Source organism: Nematolebias whitei, chromosome 14, assembly GCF_014905685.2.
Source record: "Nematolebias whitei isolate Nwh7 chromosome 14, NemWhi1, whole genome shotgun sequence".
Lineage (NCBI taxonomy): Eukaryota > Metazoa > Chordata > Actinopteri > Cyprinodontiformes > Rivulidae > Nematolebias > Nematolebias whitei.
The window spans coordinates 5954397-5977138 of record NC_056511.1 but is presented as its reverse complement, the minus strand read 5'-3'; the positions used below and the strand labels follow the sequence as shown (position 1 = coordinate 5977138).

Genomic DNA, 22742 nt, shown 5'->3' with positions numbered 1-22742 from the left:
AATCCAGCTCTAGTGAATGAGGTTTACGTAAGAGAATATGGGAGTTTATGCGGGAGCATTATTTTCTTTGTAGTTAAATTAAATGTAGCCAGAGCTGTGGTGTTTTCTGTTCTGCTTTATGCTTTTAATACACTTCATGTAATTCTATCTATTAATCAGTTTTCTTAATGACACAATGCAGAACTGCACTCATTGTCTTTTAAGCACTTTTTATTTCTTAACCTAGAGATTAAGTTGTTAAAAAGCAAATGCTCAAAAATGTAATCTTTATAAAGAAGTCAAGGATGAACCCACGTTTTAAAAAGGATATGGTTTGTGAACTCTAAAATGATTTTTATTTGTAGTATCTAAAATTGAACAAATACTTAATTGTTTACAAATGTGTGTCTGTGTGCTGATGAAAGCACTGTAGATTTATGAGGAGCAAACGATTACGGAGACGCTGCGAGCCTTGCACTGTGAATCAGAGTGCGGGAAGACGGGAGCCTGCTGGGATCAAACCTTTGAACAACCACAGCATCATTTCTTGGAAACAAACACGTCTGAATTGTTGTTGTTTTGGAGCACTGTGTGGGATTTCTGTTCCGCTGCTCTCCTCGCTAACACACAGATTTCTACCTGGTGGGACGAGAACAAACACTAATCAAGTGGAGATGAGAAAAGAGCTGCAGGCTCGTGTTCTTCTGCATGGGGAAAGTTTTAGGCAGAGGTGGAAATATATTTACAGCACGGCTGTGATTTAGTACGACGTTAGGAATCATGAGTGTACAGTTGGATCTAACCAGGTTGAGTCAAGTCCTCTGGACGGGTTCTTCATGTCGAAACGTTCCGTCTTGCATCCAAAAGACTTCAGTCGTATAAAGAGACATTTTCTATTTAATCCACTGGTGCATCTCAAAAAATTACAATATTGTAAAAAAGTTAAATTTTTATCATCAGTCATTTCTTAAAGTGAAACTCTTATATTACATAGATCCATTACACACAGAGTGAAATATTTCAAGCCTTTATTTATTGTTATTTTGATGATTGTGGCTTACAGATAATGGAAAACCAAAATTCTGTATCTCAGAATTTAGAATACAAGTCCTGCTGGAAAATGAACTCAGCATCTCCATAAAGCTCATCAGCAGAAAGAAGCATGACGAGCTCTAAAATGTCCTGGCAGATGTTGCATGGACTTCTTGAAAATCCAGTGGACCAGCACCAGAAGAGGACATGGACCCAAACCATCACTGACTGTAGAAACTTCACTCAAGCAACGTGGATTCTCCAATTCTCCACTTTTCCTCCAGACTTTGGGAGTTTGATTTATAAACGAAATGCAGAACTTACTTTAATCTGAAAAGAGAACACTGGACCACTGAGAGACGGTCCAGTACTTTGTCTCCTGAGCAGGTAAGATGCTTCTGTTGTCTCAGGTTCAGGAGTGGCTGAACTCAAGTTAATCAGCTGATCAGGCTGTGACGCCAGGAGTTTACACCTCTTCACAACATTCTCATTTTTTGAGACACTGAATTTAAGTTTTCATTATTTGTCAGTCATAATCATCAAAATTACAAAAAATAAAGGCTTGAAATATTTAAATCTTTCTGTAAATAATCTATATAATTTATGAGTTTCACTTTTTGAAATGACTGACAAAAAAATGACATTTTCACATTTTCCTAATATTTGAGCTGCACCTTTACTATTAAAAGTACAATTTTAAAGTAAATCCTGGGTGAACAAAACACTTTTGTCCCATTAAAGGTGCAGCATTATTTAATGGAATGCATATCACCCACTGCCTTTCCTCACAGTTTTAAACTAAAACACAATTTTAGCTCAGTAGCTGTAAAATTGACAGCGTTGTATCCATTTTTGTTTTCTTATGTCAGTTGGTTGACTGGCATCTTGAATTGTGTTGATTACTAGAGTTATTTTGCTAACAGACAGAAGTGACTTCAGTAATTCAGTGGCAAAGTTTTAAATGCTCACAATATGCGACAGGGAGCAGTCGAAACTACGACCACAACAAATTTTATATAAATATCAGTAAAACTGGCCGAGTTACAGCTGTTTGTGTTTCATTATGTCATTTAGCTCTGGCGGCCATTTTCAATGGGGGTGGCCCCAAAAGTTAATGAGCTGCAGATGTTTAGTTATTAATTTGAGTTTAATTAAAATTCATCCATTAATTTGTTGAGATATTTTGCTAACAATACACACACACACCTTTGATAATTCAAGATTTAATCAGTGGCTCCTAAACTATTTAAATTTTGAGTTTTTAAAGTTTAAAAAAGTTAGTTTGAAAACTTTACCGTATTTATGATTCATTAAACGCAAATAAATGCACCTAAAGCATCTCTAGAGAAGGAGATACATTTAAAACGTTGGTCGTTCAAAAGAAAATTACAAGATTTAATTAAGATAAAATGATTTAGAATATAAAACAGCTCTAAACAGTTCAATCAACCACTTAATCCAACTTAACTGAAACAAAATGTACACCTTAATTTGTATTTTTAAATTAAAACAACATGTTAGATGAAGATTTCTTAATTAAAAAGTTAATTGCCATAAAGATGGCTAACAGAATATAATTATTTTATGCACAGGGATGTGTAACAGTACAGGATATTGTGTGTTTATAGAATGTCCACTCAAATGAGCATTTTTCTGGAGCGACGTAGTGAAAACACACATGGATGTTCAAGATGACTGAACATGAAACAGTGGCCGGCTGTGCCTGCTAATGGAGTGGAAAACGCTGCGTAGGTTTACAACAGCAGGAGTTATTATCACGTCACATCTCAGGGTGTGGAAAAGAAGGAGGCACTGCTGCACACTCAAAGTTCCCGTGAACTAAAGGGAACGTCAAGCGGCAGAGCGGAGGCGACAACGTGAACCATCATCCATATTCATGCTGAAGAAGATCCAGATAGAACATAAATCTAAATGAGTGATCATGGATACTGAGAAGCAAACAATGGTTGGAACTAACAGAATCTTAGTGAATTCTATATTTAAGCCGAGCGCACACCAAGCAAGATTTAAATGTTCACAGAAGTCGTTTCTTTTGACTCATCACCACCGTGTGAAACTTCCTCTCGAGCCATTTTACGACATGCACGTGAGGAGGCAGCAGCATTAAAATATTTGTAGACTCTGCACATACTTGAGCAGGATTCTCCTCTTTTTATTCTCTGCAGGGAACAGTAGAGTTTAAGAGCAAAAGCTGAGCCCTTGTCAAATTCCGATTCATGCTAACCCAACCTCTACATGTGAGGAAAATGGGAATATTTTTGTAAAACGCTGTTTCCCACAAACATCACTTCATGTTTGAGATTTCGAAACTGGTACAAACTTCATGAGAGAACAAGAGTTGGTTCTGTGTTTTCACCTCCATGAGGGCTGGGCTGATGTAAACTGATCTGGTGCTTGATGAGGTCATCGCAGTCTGACAAGTCATTTTCTTCCTGAGACTCAGCGGAATGTTAAATGTGCTCAATATGACAAGTAAAGGCAGAATTATTTGATATGCAATTCTGTAGCAATAGTTACTTTTACTTGCGTTATCATTAAAGACTATTATAAAATCCTTCTAATTCTTTCCTAATACCTGTCAAAGTTTAATGACTAAACGGGAATGTGTGATTGTGCACATATCTGTAAGTCAGAATAGCTGGGTGGATCGTCACTCTGACCCTCCCTGTCCTTTCTCTAATGCCACTTTAAGGGCAAAATTTGCAGTTTTGATACGAAAATACCCAAAAGAATTTTCATCAAATGTGCATATTTTACCTTTCACATTTCATGACCTTGCTCCTCCATCACCCTCAGAACAAAATGCCATTTTGGTGCAGCTGATTTCACAACGGTTATTGAAGTAACAGACAGAGGCTTAGGAAATCTGTTCCTGTGTGGGGTTCTAATTTCATTTTTTATGCTTTTTTAATCCATGTTTTATGATGAAGCCACATATATCCTCCCATTTTTGCATCATAATCTTCAGAAAGACAGTACCAGAATCGAGAGGCTTGCCTTTGTTTACTGAATTTCTGATAATACGTGACATTTTCCAGATATAATTGCCTTTCCTTCAACTTTTATTTTTTCTCTCTCTGCTCCTTTCGATAGATTACATGAAAATGTCATTTGGCTGCAACTTTGCAGGACAGAGAGATTAAAGATTACGCACATAATCCTTAAACCTTCAGTAGTCAGAAAACCATCTGGCAAGACAGGCAACCCCACCCCCGAGGAAATCAAACCCACTTTAGAAGAGGATGAAACAATCACAACACACCTACGCAAAGAAATCCTTTCGGCTCCACTTGCATCAATTCAGGTGAGTTCATCGAGCATCTTTGGTCCAATGCTCCCCTCTGAGACCAGACACTGGGGTCCACCTACAGCAGAGCTTTACTGCACAGCTAGCTGAGCAGAAAGGTCTGAGAGGCTGAAAGATTGAGACGTGGCTTCCTGGAGACTGAGAGAAACCAGGGCAGAGGTCCATCATTGATCCAGCAGAGGTGAGATCAAGTAAACTTTTAAAGAATAGAGTTCAGCATCTTGTCAAAAGTATAAAGTTAGAGGTCAGAAGGGAAGCCTGTTTGACCACATGGGTAATTAAGAGTCAGTCTTGTTCTAAATAAATGTTTAAAAAGCTGATTATAGCAGAGCTCATCTTTTGTTCAGATGAGAACACACTGGGTGTTAATGTAACAAAGACGTGTTAAGGTAGAAGTAAGAACGCATCGCTTGATGAAGAGGTCCAGGGTTGGAACTAAAGTAAAACTCGTTTTAAAATCAGGCTACCAACTACCTTTAGTGGAGAAAAACTCAATTTCCACTGACACATGGTGTCATGGTTAAGTTACATAAGCAGGAATTATTTCGAAAAGTACACAGAAAATGGGGGTAGTCGGTGAATTTAAGCTATTTATAAAGATGGAGTAATGAACACTTATTTATGCAACAAAAAGGTTTTGTGTTTATTAAAATGCATGTCTCAAATTAAGGTGCCAAGTAGTTTAAACACAAAAATAGATGCAAATTATTTTACGTGTTTTATATCCAACTGGGTGTTTGAGTCAGTGTTACAGGATGTTCTGTGGCAAAGGTTGTCGACATGACTGGAAATTGAAAAAGACTGAAGCTAAGCCACTGTATTCAGCTAAGGGCAGTGGTGTCCGTTAATTTGTCTTGCTGCCAAACCCTTACTTTGTACCCAGTTGGCATTTTGTACCCACTTAGTGTTTCATATCAGATGGGTACAAATGGGTTACACGTTTACACCCATGCACTTACCATGTGCACTTTTCCCTGCACAAATACCATCCTGCATGCACCTGTGCACATATTAATTAGACACAAGACCCACGAGATTCTGCACAAGATTGAAATGGGCTTTGTTTTGTAATTAACATTAGACACAAGTACACTTTGCTACAATAAATCATCTACAGTGCATAGAGTGTACCCACTCAGTCAGTTTGTACATAACCTACATACCAGGCACAAACTCTCAACAGTGCAGGTGTGTTGAAGCAGATGCTGCTTGTACGAAGTACAGAAAAACTAAATATTTACTGTATTTTAGGACTTAAATTAAACTACTTTTTTCCTGCCTTGTGGTCTAAGGTTTTTCACAAAACATCTGGGGCAACTGCCCAAATCTCAAAGCCTATCCACGCAGACGAAACATTAACAAAATTGGTTTAAATCTGCTTATAGTTATTTCAAAAGTGTACTCCAGTTGGTTAAATCCTCAATGTTGATGGAGCCAAGATGGGTACAAAGCAAAAATGGACAAAAACAGATACGAAGACAAACAAGACAGGTACAATGTGAGAGTGGGAATGAAGAAACCAGTGGCAGATGATTTTGTTTTGTATCCCAAAAATATGGGTTCAAATTGACCAAATCTGCAAGAGTCAAATATGGCTGAAAGGTATATTGACCTGGAGCCTAGACATAGCAAAACTGCAGAATTTGGACTTCTTACCAGAATTCATATTATGGCTATTGGGTGTTGAATTTTCACCGTAGTCAATCCACACTCTCCACACGCCAATAAATATGGTACTACACTCTTTTCTTTTGTTGTTGTTTTGGTTACAAAGCAAAAAGCACATGTTGTTATATTTACAACTGCTGGGTGAGGAAGTGGTTGAAGTTGGACACAGAAAGCCTTTGTACCTGCATCTTCTCGTGCTGCTGAATGACATTTTATTCTCCACAGCAATGAAACTGATAGTGAAAGCACAAAAGCCTCTCATATACACGTTAAACATGAAATAAAATTGTGACAAAATTATGGAAACCGCCTACTGTAGACAAGGCGACCATGCTGGTAGCATCGTGATAATCTGCTATGATCTTCTAGCTTGTAGCTACACAGTCCGAAAGAGTTACGCCATCATGGACTACATGCTAGTTACATTGTTGGAACACAATGCTGATGTACAAAGTGTAGAACATATAGAGTGATGTTAAGGTAGTATCTCACCAGGCTGTAGCTGTTGGTGACTCACAAATATGAGAAAAAATGTGATTTTTTCAGCAGCAGTCTCATGAAATTCTGAGTGTTTGTGACCAAGTTACCAGCAACCTGTGGAGTCAAATTTTGCATGACTAATTAAAAAATAAAATAAAGTCTGTTTATTGAGTCCATGGTTTGCACAACTTGTGTTCTGCACAGTGCACAGGACTTCATTGCCTATCTTCCTCACACATCGTACTGACCTCATTTCACATTATACCCACCTTGTAAGCCACCCCATGATGACGACTGGTTCTACTGGAATACACTTTAAAAATGAAGATGGGCAGATTCAGACCGACCAACATGCAGACCCAACCCAGAAAGGTACCAGGCTGGGAAGTGATCTTGCAACCTTCTCACTGAGAAGCGAAAGCTCTAACTACACCACCGTGCCAACAGATTCAGACCAGTTTCCCATAAATATTCTTTTGTCATGGAAGAGATGTTTAAACCTGGATATTCAGGGCTGTAGTCTCAGATGTTTTCTGTCATAAACAGAGTTCTCGTACAGGTCTCAAACTACAGTTGGAGAGCTTTAGTATTTACAAGAACTATGGTACCAGTGACAAGTCTGACTATTTTGAGAGAGAAATTTGTCGCACTAATATTTTAACATGTTCACAAGTCAAGCAACAAGCCTCTATGACTGAAATTAAGAACCCCACAAAAGGGTTGAGACATTTTATAGACTCCCTTATGATACTGTTGACCAACTTGTCACCAACAGCCTCATTCATATTTGCCTGACTTTGTAACTCTGGTCCCAAGCTACTTGACATTTCTCCTGTGTTTGCCTTTACAGCAACTACACGTTAACATGATCACTAAATGCACAAGGCAACTCTCCTCCTAATTGCAACTTGCATTCGGAAGTTTAAAAAAAAAACATGAAAGCTTTGAACTTGCCGACTTAGATATCCCTAATGTGCCTCATTAAACTGTACATGACACACTCGTGCTTCAGGCCAGCGGATACTAAAGAAACAAAAAAGCAAAATATTAAAATACTTGTGTGCTGAGCTCTCAGTGGATGAAGTGCCCACTCAGTGATCACGTTAGTGAAGTTTGATTAATCACTTTGCGTGGGAAGAAAAGTGATCAGACATTGAGATTCAATTTTAGTGAATGCAGTGACTTCTTTTCAGCTCAGTGAGGAGGATGAAACACTCCTCTGGGATCTATTCTGCTGCATAAAACTGGTTGGAATTAAATAAAAGAAATAAAAATAACAACATAACAAATGGAAGCTTTTCAAAGCTAACATCAAGGCATAAGTCCTTCAGTTGTGCACCTATAGAGTATAAAACTCTAAAGCCGAACATCATTTTTCCCCACTGATGACAGCCACAGATGCCAAATGGATCTGTCTAATAGCTGGCATTATCATTACATAATGTGCTTAGTGGGATGAAGGGAGGGCAGAGGTAGGGGTTGTATCTGATGAAGAGAGCTGAACTGCTGCCAACTTAAAACATGTTTTTGTAGCGAGGCGGTATGATAATTATCCGTAATGTGACCTCGCTGAATTCTGTCTGTCTCTGGGTTAAATTCACAATAAAACAAAAACACAGGACACTACAGGGACTCATTACTACTTTATGACAGCTGGTACGCAAGACTCGTAACCGGTTTCTTCTGTGCTGGCCATAGCAGAAATCAGAAATCCCTCTTTACATTGAACACTGCTTTATGAGGCTCAGGGGATGTTTTCAAGTAGATGAATACAACCCACTGTTTTACCAAGGTCTAGAAAATGATCTGGTCTGGTAGAGGCAACAGATGGCCTGTTTGTTTTTTTTGTCATTAAGGAGTGCAACAAGTTTTTAGGCCATTATGCCCCTTAGACAAAAAGCATTTAAGAATTACAGCTTTGTTTAGTAGCAGCTTGGCTCAAAGACTTCTACTGTATCTGTTTGGTTGTGATGTTCATAATTCTTAAGTATCCTAAAAGGTGTCTTTAATTTAACTAATGGCTGATTTAGAGCTCCTAGTTCTACAGTAATAACCATGAAAACAAAATAAATTGCGTAATACTCAGTTTCTAAATCTAAATTAGGACAGTGCATTGGGAAATAGAATATTCGACCCTTACGTCGAACGTCTGTTCTGCCATTTCTTTTCTCGGCACTATCACAGTTCTGAGGAAAAGTGCTCTCACTGGGCCACTCAGAAGCTTTGTCGGCTTAGAAGGAAAATTACTGTGATTTTTGCCAGATTGTTTCTAAATCAACTCGGTTTATTTTAATTAAAAAAGGAGCCAGAACATGGCAGAGCCCCAGAGTGACGCTGAACTTTTAAAAAGTCAGACATTACAACTGCTTTTTCCAAAACTGCTGAAGCAAAATGTGTTTAAATGTGTCTAACATAATATTCGAGGATTTTCAAGGAAGGAGTGTAAGTCTTTGACAATTCTGCTGCTAAATTAAATGGTTTGCTGTTGAACTGCACTCAACGTCTGATTGCACGTAAATGTGATTTACCATAGAAGGGTCATGGCTGTGAGGTTTGGGATGTTTTTGTATTTTCTTGTTTACTTGCATTTTTCCCTATTAGGGTGTTTGGGTATTTTTCTGTTAGTCATCTCACCTGGCGTTACCCAGTAATCATCCTACCACCAAATGTAGCCCTCACTTTCCTAACACTACTGTCAAGTCCGACTGTTAAAATGTAGCTGATTTATTTTTTGTTTTGTTTTTTTTATATCATTGCTTCTACTTACTTTTCATTTTATATGCTTCTTATACGATTGTCTATTGTTGTTTGTACTTCATCTGCGTTCTTTGTTTAAAACAGGTCTCTTGTAAAAGAGTCCTCGTGGCTCAGTGAAACTAACCTGTATAAATAAAGAATGAATTAATGAATGTTTGGTCCCTTCCTGATATTCCCCTGTGGGTTTTGTTCCCTGAGCTGCATCGTCTTTTTCCTGATATGTATTTTTGTTGTGACTGGATTAGCTAGATTCTAGCTTTCATAATTAAACAGCTTTGTTCATTTTAAATTCTGTGCCAGGGTCTGCATGCATTAGATTATATTGGATTCAACTTTATTGTCATTGTGCAGAGTACAGGTACAGAGCCAATGAAATGCAGTTAACATCTAACCACAAGTGCAAAATACAGCATCACTACCAATTATTTACAGATATTATTATTAATCTTTATTTAACCAGGCAAATCCCACTGAGATCACAGATCTCTTTTTACAAGGGAGGTCTGGGCCTGAAGGCAGACTAACATGCATGTTTTTGGTCTGTGGGAGCAAACCGGAGTACCCGGAGAAAACCCACGCTAGCACGAGAAGAACATGAAAACTTCACAGAGAAAGACCCCGGGTCCAACTGGGGATTGAACCCAGGACCTTCTAGCTGTGAGGCAACAGTGCTAACCACTGAGCCGTCGTGCTGCCAATTAATAGATAAAGTGCTTTGATTGAGTACGGAGAATAATGCTTTCAAATGTGTACATTGAATGCAACAGAGGCCAGTACAGTTATAATTTACAGTGTAAATGTTGGATGTGTATATGCATATACAGTAGTCCCACGCTACTTCGCAGTTTCTTTCCTGTGTATTACGAAGATGCTGCAATTGCTGTATTCAGAAGCTAAATTGTCTCTTGATATAAAAAAAGATTAAAGTGGTTATTGCAAAGATGTATGTCGTTTTAAAAAGAGTTTATTAATTCTGACCCAGACAACAGCTGGTTTCTAGATAGCTTACTGGCATAAATGGTTGGTTATTTTGTGTTAGATATCAGAAAATGTGCTTTTTATGAAGGAATTCTGTTGCATTTTATATAAATCTCTTGGCTTAATGTAAAACGGAACGTGTAAATTTAAATATTCACATAAAAGAGAAGTTGTTGATTTTTCTTTGGTTCCTTTGTTGATCACTTTCCTTTGTTTTCCCTCACAGCTGATGACTAAAAGCAAACACTGTTGCTCAGCTCCTGTAAGGAGACGCCGGTCCTGTCAACACCTGTGGCTCTGAAGCTTATCTCTCAAAAACACAAGAGTCCGCTCCGTCATGTGAGCCACCCTAGCTGGCATGGGACTCTCAACAAGCACTACAAACCATCATTAATTAACGTGGCAGAGATCCTGATGTCCAAACAGGTTTTGATTACCCCCCCTTGGGTGTGTGTGGTTTATTTATTTAATTTTTGGGGGGAGTGGTGGGGGTGGGGGGTTGCTGGGACTCTTGGTGGGTGATGCACTTTTCCATTTCAATTAAAATCAAGGTTGAGTCACAGTGAATTAGAAAATGTTGCCATTATGCTGATTAGCCAGCAGGTTCTTTGCCAGGATTGAGACGACCCTGTGTGATTTGGTTCACGAGGGACAGAGCAGCTTCTCCATACCCTACCCCCACCCCCCCACCCCCCCACCCCCAGAGGAAAGGTACAGATACTGGATCACACCCCGCAGGGATGGTGGCGAGCCTATTTGGGACAGCAGTGTTTCGTTTAAATCACAAACAGGAAGGCGAGCGTCCATTCCTTTTGCATTTTGGGCAGCAGCAGATTGAAAGTTCCATCTTCCAAGATGTTGACAGACTAACAAATTCAAACAGAGGCAGCGTTTTCATTTTCACCTCAGCGGTGCTCGCTTTACTGCCGAGGGGAAGAAATTACTTCACCTCACCGGGTGATTCATATGTAGGAGTCCCAGAGTGATCAGATCAGCTTCGTAGCAAACGTGATAAAAAGTAACCAGCTCTGCGAGATGGATAAACACGCACGTTAAGCTGATAAGTGGAAAAAGTTTTAAATTCACTGTTGGATCTTTTGTCATTATGAGCTCGTTGCCATTCATGAGACGCTTAATCTGAGGTTTTAGCGGTTTTCCTAAAATTTGATTAAAAAAATTAAACTACTATAAAAATCCTTAAACAGAAAAGAATAATGCTAACCCAGAGCTTACTACATTGTGAATGTATTTAAGAAACTAAATTCACTCCTATTATTGGTACTCGTTTTCTTTATAAAGTTTGTCAGAAAGTGGAAACATGATATATGTATATTTCTTATTATTCATCCTCCACCAAGAAACTGAGTAATTAGCTTCTTCTGTAGCCGGAGAGGGAAAGGTCAGAGTCTTTTTAGATAATCAAAAGCACATAGAGAGGCTGTTATGTGGTTTGTAGGTGCATCATGGTTTGGCTCATGGATTTCTGTTCAGCTTTGATACAAAAAGACGAGTCATGAGAGGTGAAGCTGATATTAACACAGAAACACTGTTTGGGTCGTCTCCAGAATAAAACAGCATTGCAGCGCTGCCAGACAGGTCCCACCAAAACATTAATGGGAGCTTTTGACTACATCTCTAACATGTAGCTGTCACATTTCTTGACTAGAAATAGCTATGTAACAAAATAAAGGCTGTTTTTTGTGATGGGAACTATAATTTACAAGTATTTAATTAAAAAAAAAAAAAACGAACCTTTTTTTTTTTTTTTTTTAAATCTGTGAATTTATAATTTAAATAGTGCACCTGATGCCAAAAAGGTCCATGCTCAACAATCCAGGTACACAATCCAACAATTTTCAGTCAGGTCATCTAGACAGTCGACGAGGAAGAGGGCCAGCACAAGAGGAGGGGGCGTGCCAAAGACCGTCTTAGCACCAACATAACTGGTTTGTTCCTCTTTGGAGTAAGCTGTTTGGGGGAAGAATCAGTTTTGTGTTGTTTGTTTCCTTGACTGATGAAGCCTTCCGGATGGAAGGTGAAACGTTTCAGCACAAAAAGAAAAAAAAAAAAAAACGTCCAGATGACCTGACTGAAAATTGTTGGAGTGCACCTGATGCTTTAAGCAAAGTTAATTGTCAACCTGAGCATTGATGATGTCACATGCTCTTAAAATATTTAACAATAACTATCCCTCTATCACCAGCCAGTCGAGGCAGATGGTTGCCTATCCTGAGTCATGAGGTTTCTTTCTGTTAGAAGGGAGTTTTTCCTTTCAACTGTCACCAAAGTGCTGCTCAGGATGGAAGATTGCTTCGTAAAAGTTGATGCAATCAGCTGGTTTCCTTAGAAAGATAACTGTTACTAAATGGCATTTTATAATGTACTTAAAAGGTTTTTATACCCTGAGATGTTTTAATGTTGATGTGTTCATGCGTGCTCATCTGCTCACACAGACTCATGTTCGTGTTTGTGCTGATGTTCGATGTAACGTTTTTATGTTATGAGTGCTTAGTGTATATTTAGTTGATGTTTTTCTTAGTTCATATCTTAGATGTTATTACTGTTTATCTTTTACATTTTATTGTTGGATGTTACTGGGACCCTGTGTACATAATTTCGCTCCATCACATGCACCTCATGAGATGCGAATGACAAAGAAACTCTGACTCTGAGATAGTGTTTGTAGTAAAATGGAACTAAATATAGGTGTTACTAGTTATTTAAAAAAAAATGAGAGATTGTAACGAAGTGGAGATTTAAAACAATTAACTGGCTTAGATACTTTTTGTACCGTTTTTGTAAAACCAATACATTTTGCGTAGTGGGCTATTGTGGTATAAACAAAAAGCAAATGGAAGATGGTAAATGGGCTGTACTTAAATAGCGCCTTTCTATCTTCTCAAGATGCTCAAAGCTCTTTACAACACAACCTGTGCCCACATTTACCCATTCATACAGCACTCTACTAGATCTGTACAGAGAATAATCAGAGCTTTATCACTACACTGATGGGACACACATCGGAGGCAATGAGGGGTTCAGTCTTGCTCAAGGACACTTCGGCTTGTGACTGCTGTTGGAATCAAACCCCCAACTCTTGCATTGGAGGACGACTGCTCTAACCACTCAGCCACAGCTGTCCATCAGCCATCTTAGCACCATTAAACTGGTTGTGAAGGTGCTTTTAAGACTGGGATTGTTGTGGATCCTTGGACTGATGAAGTCTTTTGGATGAAAGACAAAATGTTTCAATAAAAAAAGAAACGTCCAGAGGACCTGACTTTTAACTTTGTTGGATTTTTTACTTGGAATACTGAGCATGAACTTTGAAGCTTTGAATGTTGTGGGTGTTCTTTCAGATGCTCCCCTCTGCGAGAGTTGCCACAGTAAAGAGCCCTGCACACTCCATCCAAAGATGTGAAATTGGCTCTCATTGACGTAGTTGAGTGAGGTAAATCATGTCATTTTGTTCTCAGAGCAGGTTTGTCCTCCCCTTCTTGACACAAGGCTTGGGTCTAACGTTTTCTCACAAGAGCATGTGTAAAGTATTGTGCGATTGGTTAGAAGTTTGTGGGCGTGTTTGTCAATGCAAGCAAAAACTCTTGGACATTCAGCTGTACGACTATTCAAACACAATTAATTAGTAAAAAGGGCCAAAATCTCTTGGATGGAGATCGCGCAGACATCGTGCACGGAGGAGTCAGTCTGCTGAAAAGTGTGGCGCTTTCTTCAAGAAAGATTTGTGGATAATGGCGGCTGCAAGGATGAAGTGGAGAGCACAGTGGGAAGAAACCTGTGCTGTGACATTAACTGCAGTGGGTTGGGTTTCTCAGAAGCTTTGCACAGTGTGTCTCGTGGACGATGAAAGATGTGTGCGAAAACGAACATCCTGCAACCACATGACCACAAATCGACTGTGCAGCTTTGGATGGAGTATGGCGGGCCCATAAGCAAACTTGCACAACAGATTTGGCAATCGTTTTACGTCACACGCCCTCTCTCACGCAGCCAGAGCTCAAACCCGCAGACTTAGGATTACAAGAGCACAGTACAGACCACCCAGCTACTGCGCAAAAAAAATTGCGTTGAATATCTTTCTTAAAAACTCTGATGGATATTTATTCTAAGCCATGTACAAGTAAATTCAATCTGCAGTTTCTGTATATTGGTATGAAGAGTTCACTTCCCGTAAAACACTTCTGCTGCCCATCCCATGGGGTAGCTGTACTTTCTCTGTAGTAACGCCTGCTGTTTAAAAAGTGGGCAGAAGACTGTAGGAAGTGTGGTGGATATCAGTGAAAACCTTGTAGCCATAGACAATTATGTTATAAAGATTTATAGAATATTGTCAGCCAAAGTATTTTTTAAAACAAGGCACTATTTTTGTTATCCTCAAAGAAAAGGAAGCACTGAGAGCTACAACCCCAGAAAAGTTCATGCTGGACCGTCTGTTATTGACTGGCAGAGGCAGTGTGACCCACAGTGGAACGAGAACCAGAAGAACCAGAAGTGACTGGATATTGTAGAGAGCCGGTGATTTACAAAAACGGCAGAATCATAACACCCGTTTTCCTTCATGTGCGGTGCAAGCACACCTTTGGATCGGGTCTTGAACTCAAAGTTAGCAGCTTGCCATCTTCTGCTTGACTAAAAAAAAACAACAAGTAGGCTGAAAAATATATCCTTTATACTGTACCAGTATGAGCCTATAAAAAAAAAAAAACATCCTGTGGTGATACGTGGTCTGTTATTTAAATTATTTTGTTTTTTGATGCATTTAATCATGACAAAATGTCTGTTGCTACTTTATTCTACGTTTTGATAAGTTCATTCAACCTTGATTTATACAGGTTATAAATAAATAAGAAATCTTTACAATGCTCTAATTACATGTGTTATAAGACAATGTCACATGCCTGTTTAGGCAGATACTAAGTATACTAAGTATAGTATATCACAGTACTGTATATTGTGATATAATTTGAGAAAGGCTCAACAGTATAAAAATGGTTACTAACTAACTAATGGTTATGTTTATACAGCTTATGTTTCTGCTTTTCCTTGTATGTACAAAGTAAATGACTCATATGATGAGGCAACTCTCACCCCCTACAATGGTAGACAATGCTCATAGAATGAAAAGGAGTTTATGATGTCCCCATTTTGAGAAGAGCACCACAATCTGTTATCAACATAGTTTTGCTTTCCATGATCACAAATCTGTCTGGAAACAGAAAAACGAGAACAACTAGAGTAGATCTGACCTCAATTCCAATGTACGTGGTCAAGGCACATCCACAAAACCTTGTTTTGCAATTTGCATCTGATTTTTACGTTATTTTATGAGATGAAGTTTCATTGTGGGATCCAGGTACCAGGTAAAGAGCAGAGTAAGAAGCATGAATCAGGACTGCCACAGGTGTGCGGTTTGATCCTCATTTTCCTGTGCAATAAAAGGTCTAAATAATCAAGTCTGTGAAGACATTTTCGCAGGTTCCCGCAGCTATGTTATGTTTATACAGCTTATGTTTCTGCTTTTCCTTTCAGCTCCCATGGCAGCAGCAGCTTGGGATTATTTGTGACGTTGAATTAGACTCAGCCACTCACTTGTTATTTAATTCTCTAATTATACATCATATTTTAGGACCACTTTTTAATAGATGGTAGCTACGCTGGTGACAAAAAAGTGATTTTTACTCTGGTTGTTATTTTTTTTTAATATCCCTCTTTCCTGCCTGGGATTTTATTTTCTTCAAGTAGAGCTGACACTGTAATTATCCTGCCACACTGATGACTCTTCAGGTGATTGCAAAATCATTAAGATGATCTTCTGGCAGATGTTTCTGCCTAATAGTCTTATTAGCAAAAGGAAGGAGCTGTGGTTCCATGGTTGTTTAAACCAGCAACAAGACTCGCACGAGCTTGTGCAGATTCTGTGCTCGTTAGTCAGAATGTGTGGTTGTAAATCAAGTGAAATGAAATGCCTGAATATTTTAGGTTTGTGCATGCACGGGAAAATAACTTGGATATGTAGAAAAATGTTATTTTGTAAAGAGGAAAATAAACTACACAGGAAGAAAAAGAAAACAGCGTTACACTCAGTGACCATCTGAGTGACTGAAATTAAAAGTGAAAATTCTGCCTTTACTTCTCTTCAACGGATTGGGCGGTGACAATTCAATAAACCAAACTGATCAATCACAATTTAATTAATTGAAAGGGTTTAAGTTTCTGAAAGCAACAAACTGGAATTTAGGAGCCAGTTTTATGTGTCTGAAGCTTTTCAGCTCTTTCTTGTTGGCCATTGTGCTGTTGACTTCAACTTTAGCCACCTTTAACAGTCAAATCAGCTGCATTTCAAAAGTATTCGCTGCCTCAGTGCTCTGGGAGCACGCAGTCAAAGGAAATCAGGACAGACGCATTCCTTCGAAATTTAACAAAATAAACATCTAAAAATAATTATTTGTTTGCTCAACTTTATAGTAAATGTGTGTCTTAGTTGAACTTTTATTAAATAAATGCACTTCAATAGTCAAATCAGCTGCATTTCGCCGGGGCAGCACAGCGAAATGAAGCTGCTTTGACAGTTGCTCCATGCAAGCTGGACGAAGGTAGCAGGCTATGGCAAGCCGATTGTGTCATTAATAGCCACTTTTACTTATTACATAACACAATGGCAAGCCATACTGCTCGAGTGCCATCTAGCAGCTGAAAATAGTAGTGTTCAATATTTTCAGTCAGAATGAATGAAAACAGTCATATCTCAGTCAAAAATTGGTTTATAAATATGGGAAAAAAAATCCATAAATACACTGCGTCGGTGTAGAAGTCGCAAGGCATGCAAATTATGCAAAAAAATTTGTGACCTATAAGCTGAAAAATTTGGTGTGTAGGGTTGCAAAACATTAGGTAATAAGTAATTGCAATGATCACTATCAACAGAACGTTGCCTTCACAGTATCAGCTGTTATAAACCCACGTTTTCTTTTATAACTAAAATCAGAACACTCTCCGTGGCTGTGGGTATTTAGAGGAATGGTGGTTCATACAGCTTGCCTGCAATATTTCACACACCAATGTTGCAACGTCTACAATTTGTATTTATTTATATTGTGCATTTTTAATTGCATTCAGGTGAAAATATGTGGATGTGTAAGTACATGGGTGTTAAACAGAACTGTTTCTTATTCAATGGATTTGAAACTTCTGTGGAAGAAAGTGGCTGGGTATGAAATGGCAATGGTACAATTTGACCAGCACCCCTCTGTCACTGTAGACACCAGGAGGAACTGATAACTTGTGTCAGAGATGATATGAGCTTCTGCACGTTTATATTATTAGAAAAAAAATTACCTTACCTCTTTCATGAAACCGTCTCACAAAATATTTTAAATGATGTATTAAAATGTACTTTTATAATACCCACATCTGGTTTTTATATTTACTATTGTGAAAAATCTCAGCATTTCACTTTTTCAAAATTATTTTTAGCTGCTTTTAGAAGATCAAAAAAACACTCCATTTGATGCAGTCAGTCATTCTCTGCATCTAAAAACACCTCTTGGCTTCAACCAGTCAGTAAGTGTTGTGTCAAAGCATCCTCTCGTAATAACATTCAGTGTTAAATGGACTGTGCTTTCCTAACTTAACTTTCACCAGGCGTTTCAGCAAGCAGGAGACGGTTTCCATGGTGTTCATGTAAATCATGTTAAGACTGCTACTTGTATATTATTTGACCTATTTTGGCAAAGGGTGGCAAAATATCAAAGCACGATTAGATTAAATGTACTCGTAGCAAAGTCATGAATACAGTTAACAAAAATTACAAACAAAATGCTAATATTTTTCTTCTGGTGTCAATGGTTAATGTGTATAATAAATAAAAAAAATTGTAAGCAACGTTTGTAGATGGCTGCCAACTACCATATGTTAGCTTGCCTACAAAAAACAGCTGAAGTGACTGAAAATAAATAACTAAAATAGGTCAAATGATGTCCAAGATGGAGCTGTTTGGGATGGAGAAGTCTTATAATGTTGATGTGTTTGTACATATTTATGCTCTGATTAGTTGAGTAATATGAAAGTATAAAAGTGCTTTGTTTACATTGAGTGTGTACCTGCATTTTAAAATTGCAATCAATATATCTGGAAAACTAGTAGAGTTCTGTTAAAGACGGACGCTGTTTCAAACTGCATCATCATACATAGTTCAGGTTAAACTCTGATTTCTTTGTTTGCAAAGACTGTCCATTAAATTTCAATGACAGTTTAAAAAAATCAAAGAAAATCATGTCATTCATTGTGTTAGCATATTATGTGTTGTGAACGACTCCGCTAATAGCTCACCCAATTTTACCTCAATATCTGTGACATTGACTGAGTTTAAATTTGTGTTTGCTAATATCAGTTAGCTGTGGTGGCCATTTTCAATTGGGTTGGGGCCAAAAGTTAATCCGTTGTAGACAGTTCAGGACATTTTACTAAATTCTGCCTGGTGGCTCATGAGAAATTCTGCAAACATAACACAAAAACAGTTACTTTACTGCACACCTTTCATGGCAGACGGTAAATAACATGGAATTTATCAAACCTTCTTGGATCTCAAATGTCTGAAAGCAACAATTTAAAAGACAAAAAAATGTGACTTTAGGATAAATCATTTTAATTCTTGCCTGCTTCACATCTCATCAGTAAGATGTTGTAAATGATGAAAAAGGCAAATATCTCAGCGTCTTCATACCAAAGATTATTTTATTTCTGTTAAAGAACAGCAATAATTTTAAAAAGTGTTTTTCTTGACTGGGTGAAATTCTGGTTGCCTGGCGGAGGTCATAAAGCAACATCTGCCAGTTCAGTGCAGCCTCCACTGCCTCCTACCCCCCCACACCTCCACCCCCAGCCCTACAACACTCCTGTCCAGTTCTGGATTAGAGCTGGCCTAAGTCCCCCCACAAACAGCATGCCACTCTGGATGGATTAACTCCTGCAGAAGCCACACTACTGTCACGCATTAACCTGCAATCACAAGCCTCTTGTGCAAAGGACACCCATGACAAACCTGCAGCAAGGGCTGCTGAGAGTGCTGCAAGCATGCTGCAAGGTTCAGATATTTGGAGATCTGTGAGAGCAACATGTTGGTCAGAATAAATGGAGCCATGCTGGATGCTGAAACACTCCAAATTTATCAGACAAAATGTGCCAGTTTTAAAGCAACGCTGCAATTTTTGGATCACCTTTTTGTCAAGTGAAAACGTTTTTTAAAATCTTATTCCATCTCTGTGACACTGAATGTCTGAGACGCTGAGAGGTTATTTATTTTCATATTTATCCAGTCACTCAGTCCTATAAAATTCAGCAAAAGGATTCCTAAAAGGGCCAGTCCTCTTTCACAAAATCCATCATGGGCACACACGACATCTGAAAAGCTTTAGGTAGTTTCTCACTGTGCTGTGATACATGGGAACAGTAATTGTAAAGGAGTTTGCAGAATGTCTTGGTTCTCAACTTCTATACATGACTAGCAAAGACACAGCTCTGCTGCACGAGTTTTGAACATGTTCAGAACAATTTGTGTAAAATTTTTCTCAAAATTGTCCCCAAGTCATTGTGAGTGTCTCCAACCAGAGCACCATAGCTGTATTTTGATTCCTGCACGTGCACTCTCCTCTGACAGAAAACATCTGAGGAAAATGTCCAAGTCTAAAAGTCACGCTGATGATAAATTATCAATATTGAAACACCGGTACGAATCTGCCTTCAAAAGGTGTGCTCCAGCAAATTAAATCATCGACATGGAGATCATGGTCATCAAAGTGGGTGCAAAGCGAGTCGATGTGGACCGCCAAATATTACGCCCAGCCAATAATTCAATATTGAAAGCCGTGCACATGAAAATAAATAGTGATTTTCATACACTGGCTGCTCAAAATGCAGCTTGCTGGTCACAAACACCCAGAGTTCGGTAAAACTGGAACAAAAAATTCACATACGTTTGAGTCGACAGTTCACCTTCCAACTGTCGCAGCTCAGTGAGATACCACCTTTAGATACTCTCGTATAAACAACTCAGACTGACAGCATGATCACACAGCTGCCTGTGTTAGTGCAGTATGCAGAGGAGCTTACAGATGCAGACCACTTATTGCAAAAACTGCGACTAATTTGAGGCTTCACCAAGAAGCCATAAATCATTCTGCTCGGTGAGATTATTTGACAGCACGGTCCGAGCACCTTGTAAACATGCGTGATTTTAAAACGTGCTCCTACAACACTGACAGCCTCATGCAACGGTTTGTTCCAATAAAATCACACGCACCATTCTTTCAGCTGAAGAGGAGCAGAGCAGCCGAGGGGGGGGGGGGGGGCTGTAATCTTTGCAGCAGCAACAGTTGGCTGCCAGTCGACTAAGAGGCAAAGAGTTAGCTGCAGCACAGATGCACAACATGCATGTTACACGAATCAGGAGATAAAGAGAGAGACGGCTGATGGGATGAGGAGAGAAGAAAAGGTGACAGCTAATGCCACAAAGCCATGAGGCTGAAAGGATGCCTGGCAACTGGTGGGAAAAAGGAGATGCAGTAATAAGAGAAAGGAAGAACTGAAAAGGGGACATGCGCACACACACACACGTTGGAAAACGGAGAGGCAGAAATCATAACTCACTGGAGTCATCTGAGTCGTATCCCTCCACGTCGGGCTCCTCGTCCCTCTTGATGGCCTGTAAGGGCGCGGAGGCTCCGGCGCACGCCCGCTCCGGGCTGTCCTCATTGAGGCGCTCACTTTCAGCAGCGGCGGGAGAAGAGGGAGCGGCCGAGGAGGTGGAAAGGGCAGAGCGCAGGGGGCCAATGTGGCCCGCTAACTGGGGCGCAGCAGGGGGGAGGCCCCGCGGGTAACGGGGGAAGTAGTCGGAGATCTGCTTGATGGGCTGGATGGGGCCAGGGCAAACATCAATGGCCATGTGCTCCTGGATGCTGATGGTGGGTTTCTCCCCTTTGCGTTGTGTCATGCATGCGGTCCAGTCCAGAGCCTACTCCCAAAACAAAAAGAAAAAAAAAAAAAAAAGAATATAAACAGACCCACCCGGTGGGTTCTTCCCCTCCTGTTGATTCAATGAAGAAAGAATGTGGTTATTCTCCTGAGAGGTGGACAAGTCCAGGGGATGTTTGGATCTTATCACGCTGGTCTACATGGAGGTCCTGAGGTGGCTGCTTCGTCTCCCAGAGCTGTCTTCAAACCCAGACCATGCTGTCTGCCAGCCTCATACACACTACTACCCACCCTCCTGCTCTCTGCTCTTCCTTTAACCCCCCCACACTCTGCCCACGTCTGCGCCGCCTATCTGAGAGAGACGGAGACGAGAGAGACTGGTGAGTGTGTTTGTGAGGCAGAGGGAAGGGATTAGGGAGGAGGGAGGGATCAGCTGATGTCACTGCTTAGCAACCGAGCGATAAACAGGAACCGTCAACCGAGGTGCTTAATTATGATATTAACCCCCTCCATCTGTCGGCGTGCGGGAAGATCCAGAGACGTGCCAGACTCGCACATGTTGGAATGTGGCGTTGAGTGAGTTGGTGTGTACCTCTCCTGCAATGACAACCTGGAAAATGAGACAAATAGTTGTTCAGTGAGGTACTTTTACAAATGTCCATTAAAAGGCACTCATTGCAAACTGTGAATTCAAACATTAAATAGCTTATCATGAACTTCATCTAAAGGTGCAGCTTGAAAGAGTTTACTTTAGCAGTTTTCCGAGTTACATTGAAACGCAATTCTTAAACGTGGGCACGCACTGAATGTAAACAAAGCACATGGCTGCCTAGAGTCACAATATTGACAAATATTGTGGAACTGGACAGCGTAGACACTCATAGAACATATTTAGGGTAAAATAGGAATGAATCTTCAGTTAAATAAAAGAAAACTCTCGAGTAAGACAACTATCAAGACTAAAAATCAGTGTAGAAGCAGAACGGTGGAGCTCCATAAAGACAAACTCATGTTAAATGTCTGCTTTTCAACTCTGGTCCAAGATAAGTTGTAAAACAATCCGCATACTTTACTCAACAAATCTGGACATAGATACACACCAGTACATCAAAATTGTCAGGATTGTCCATCCCAAACGGCTCTACCATAGCGGTCACCGTTGTTGACCAGTTTTCGGTCACTTCGGCTGTTTCTGCAGGAACCATTAAACACTGATAAGAGAAAACTTTTGAATGGATTCTTTAATTTTTTGACTGGTCTTCATGATTTTGCTACTTTTAGGACTAAATTTGTTCTTTTGCCCACATAAAAACAAAACAAACATTTAATTTTTCAGAAACCTTAAGAGTCCTTCTTGAGGACATTTACATGTAGTTGAGATCTTTGTAGTTATCTTTTGTTCCCACATAAGGTTTTGTGTCGACCAGTCCTTTGGACTTTTTTCTGTTGTCGCACTCTTGTTTAAAGATGTCCACTCTCCTTAAACATGAATACGTATACATCTGTTGGGCCTTTATACTCAAGCATACTTGTC

General features: G+C 39.5%; 1 protein-coding gene across 1 annotated transcript in view; it reads right to left on the bottom strand.

Annotated features, from left to right (window-relative positions):
* doc2b (double C2-like domains, beta) overlaps positions 1-21526 on the bottom strand; it is a 163656-nt gene extending 142130 nt beyond the window's left edge. Inside the window, exon 1 of the mRNA XM_037687795.1 lies at positions 20885-21526. Within this exon, the coding sequence (XP_037543723.1) occupies positions 20885-21227 (343 nt within the window). The 5' untranslated portion in view covers positions 21228-21526. The remainder of the gene's footprint in view (positions 1-20884) is intronic.
* Between the last annotated feature and the right edge of the window lie 1216 nt (positions 21527-22742).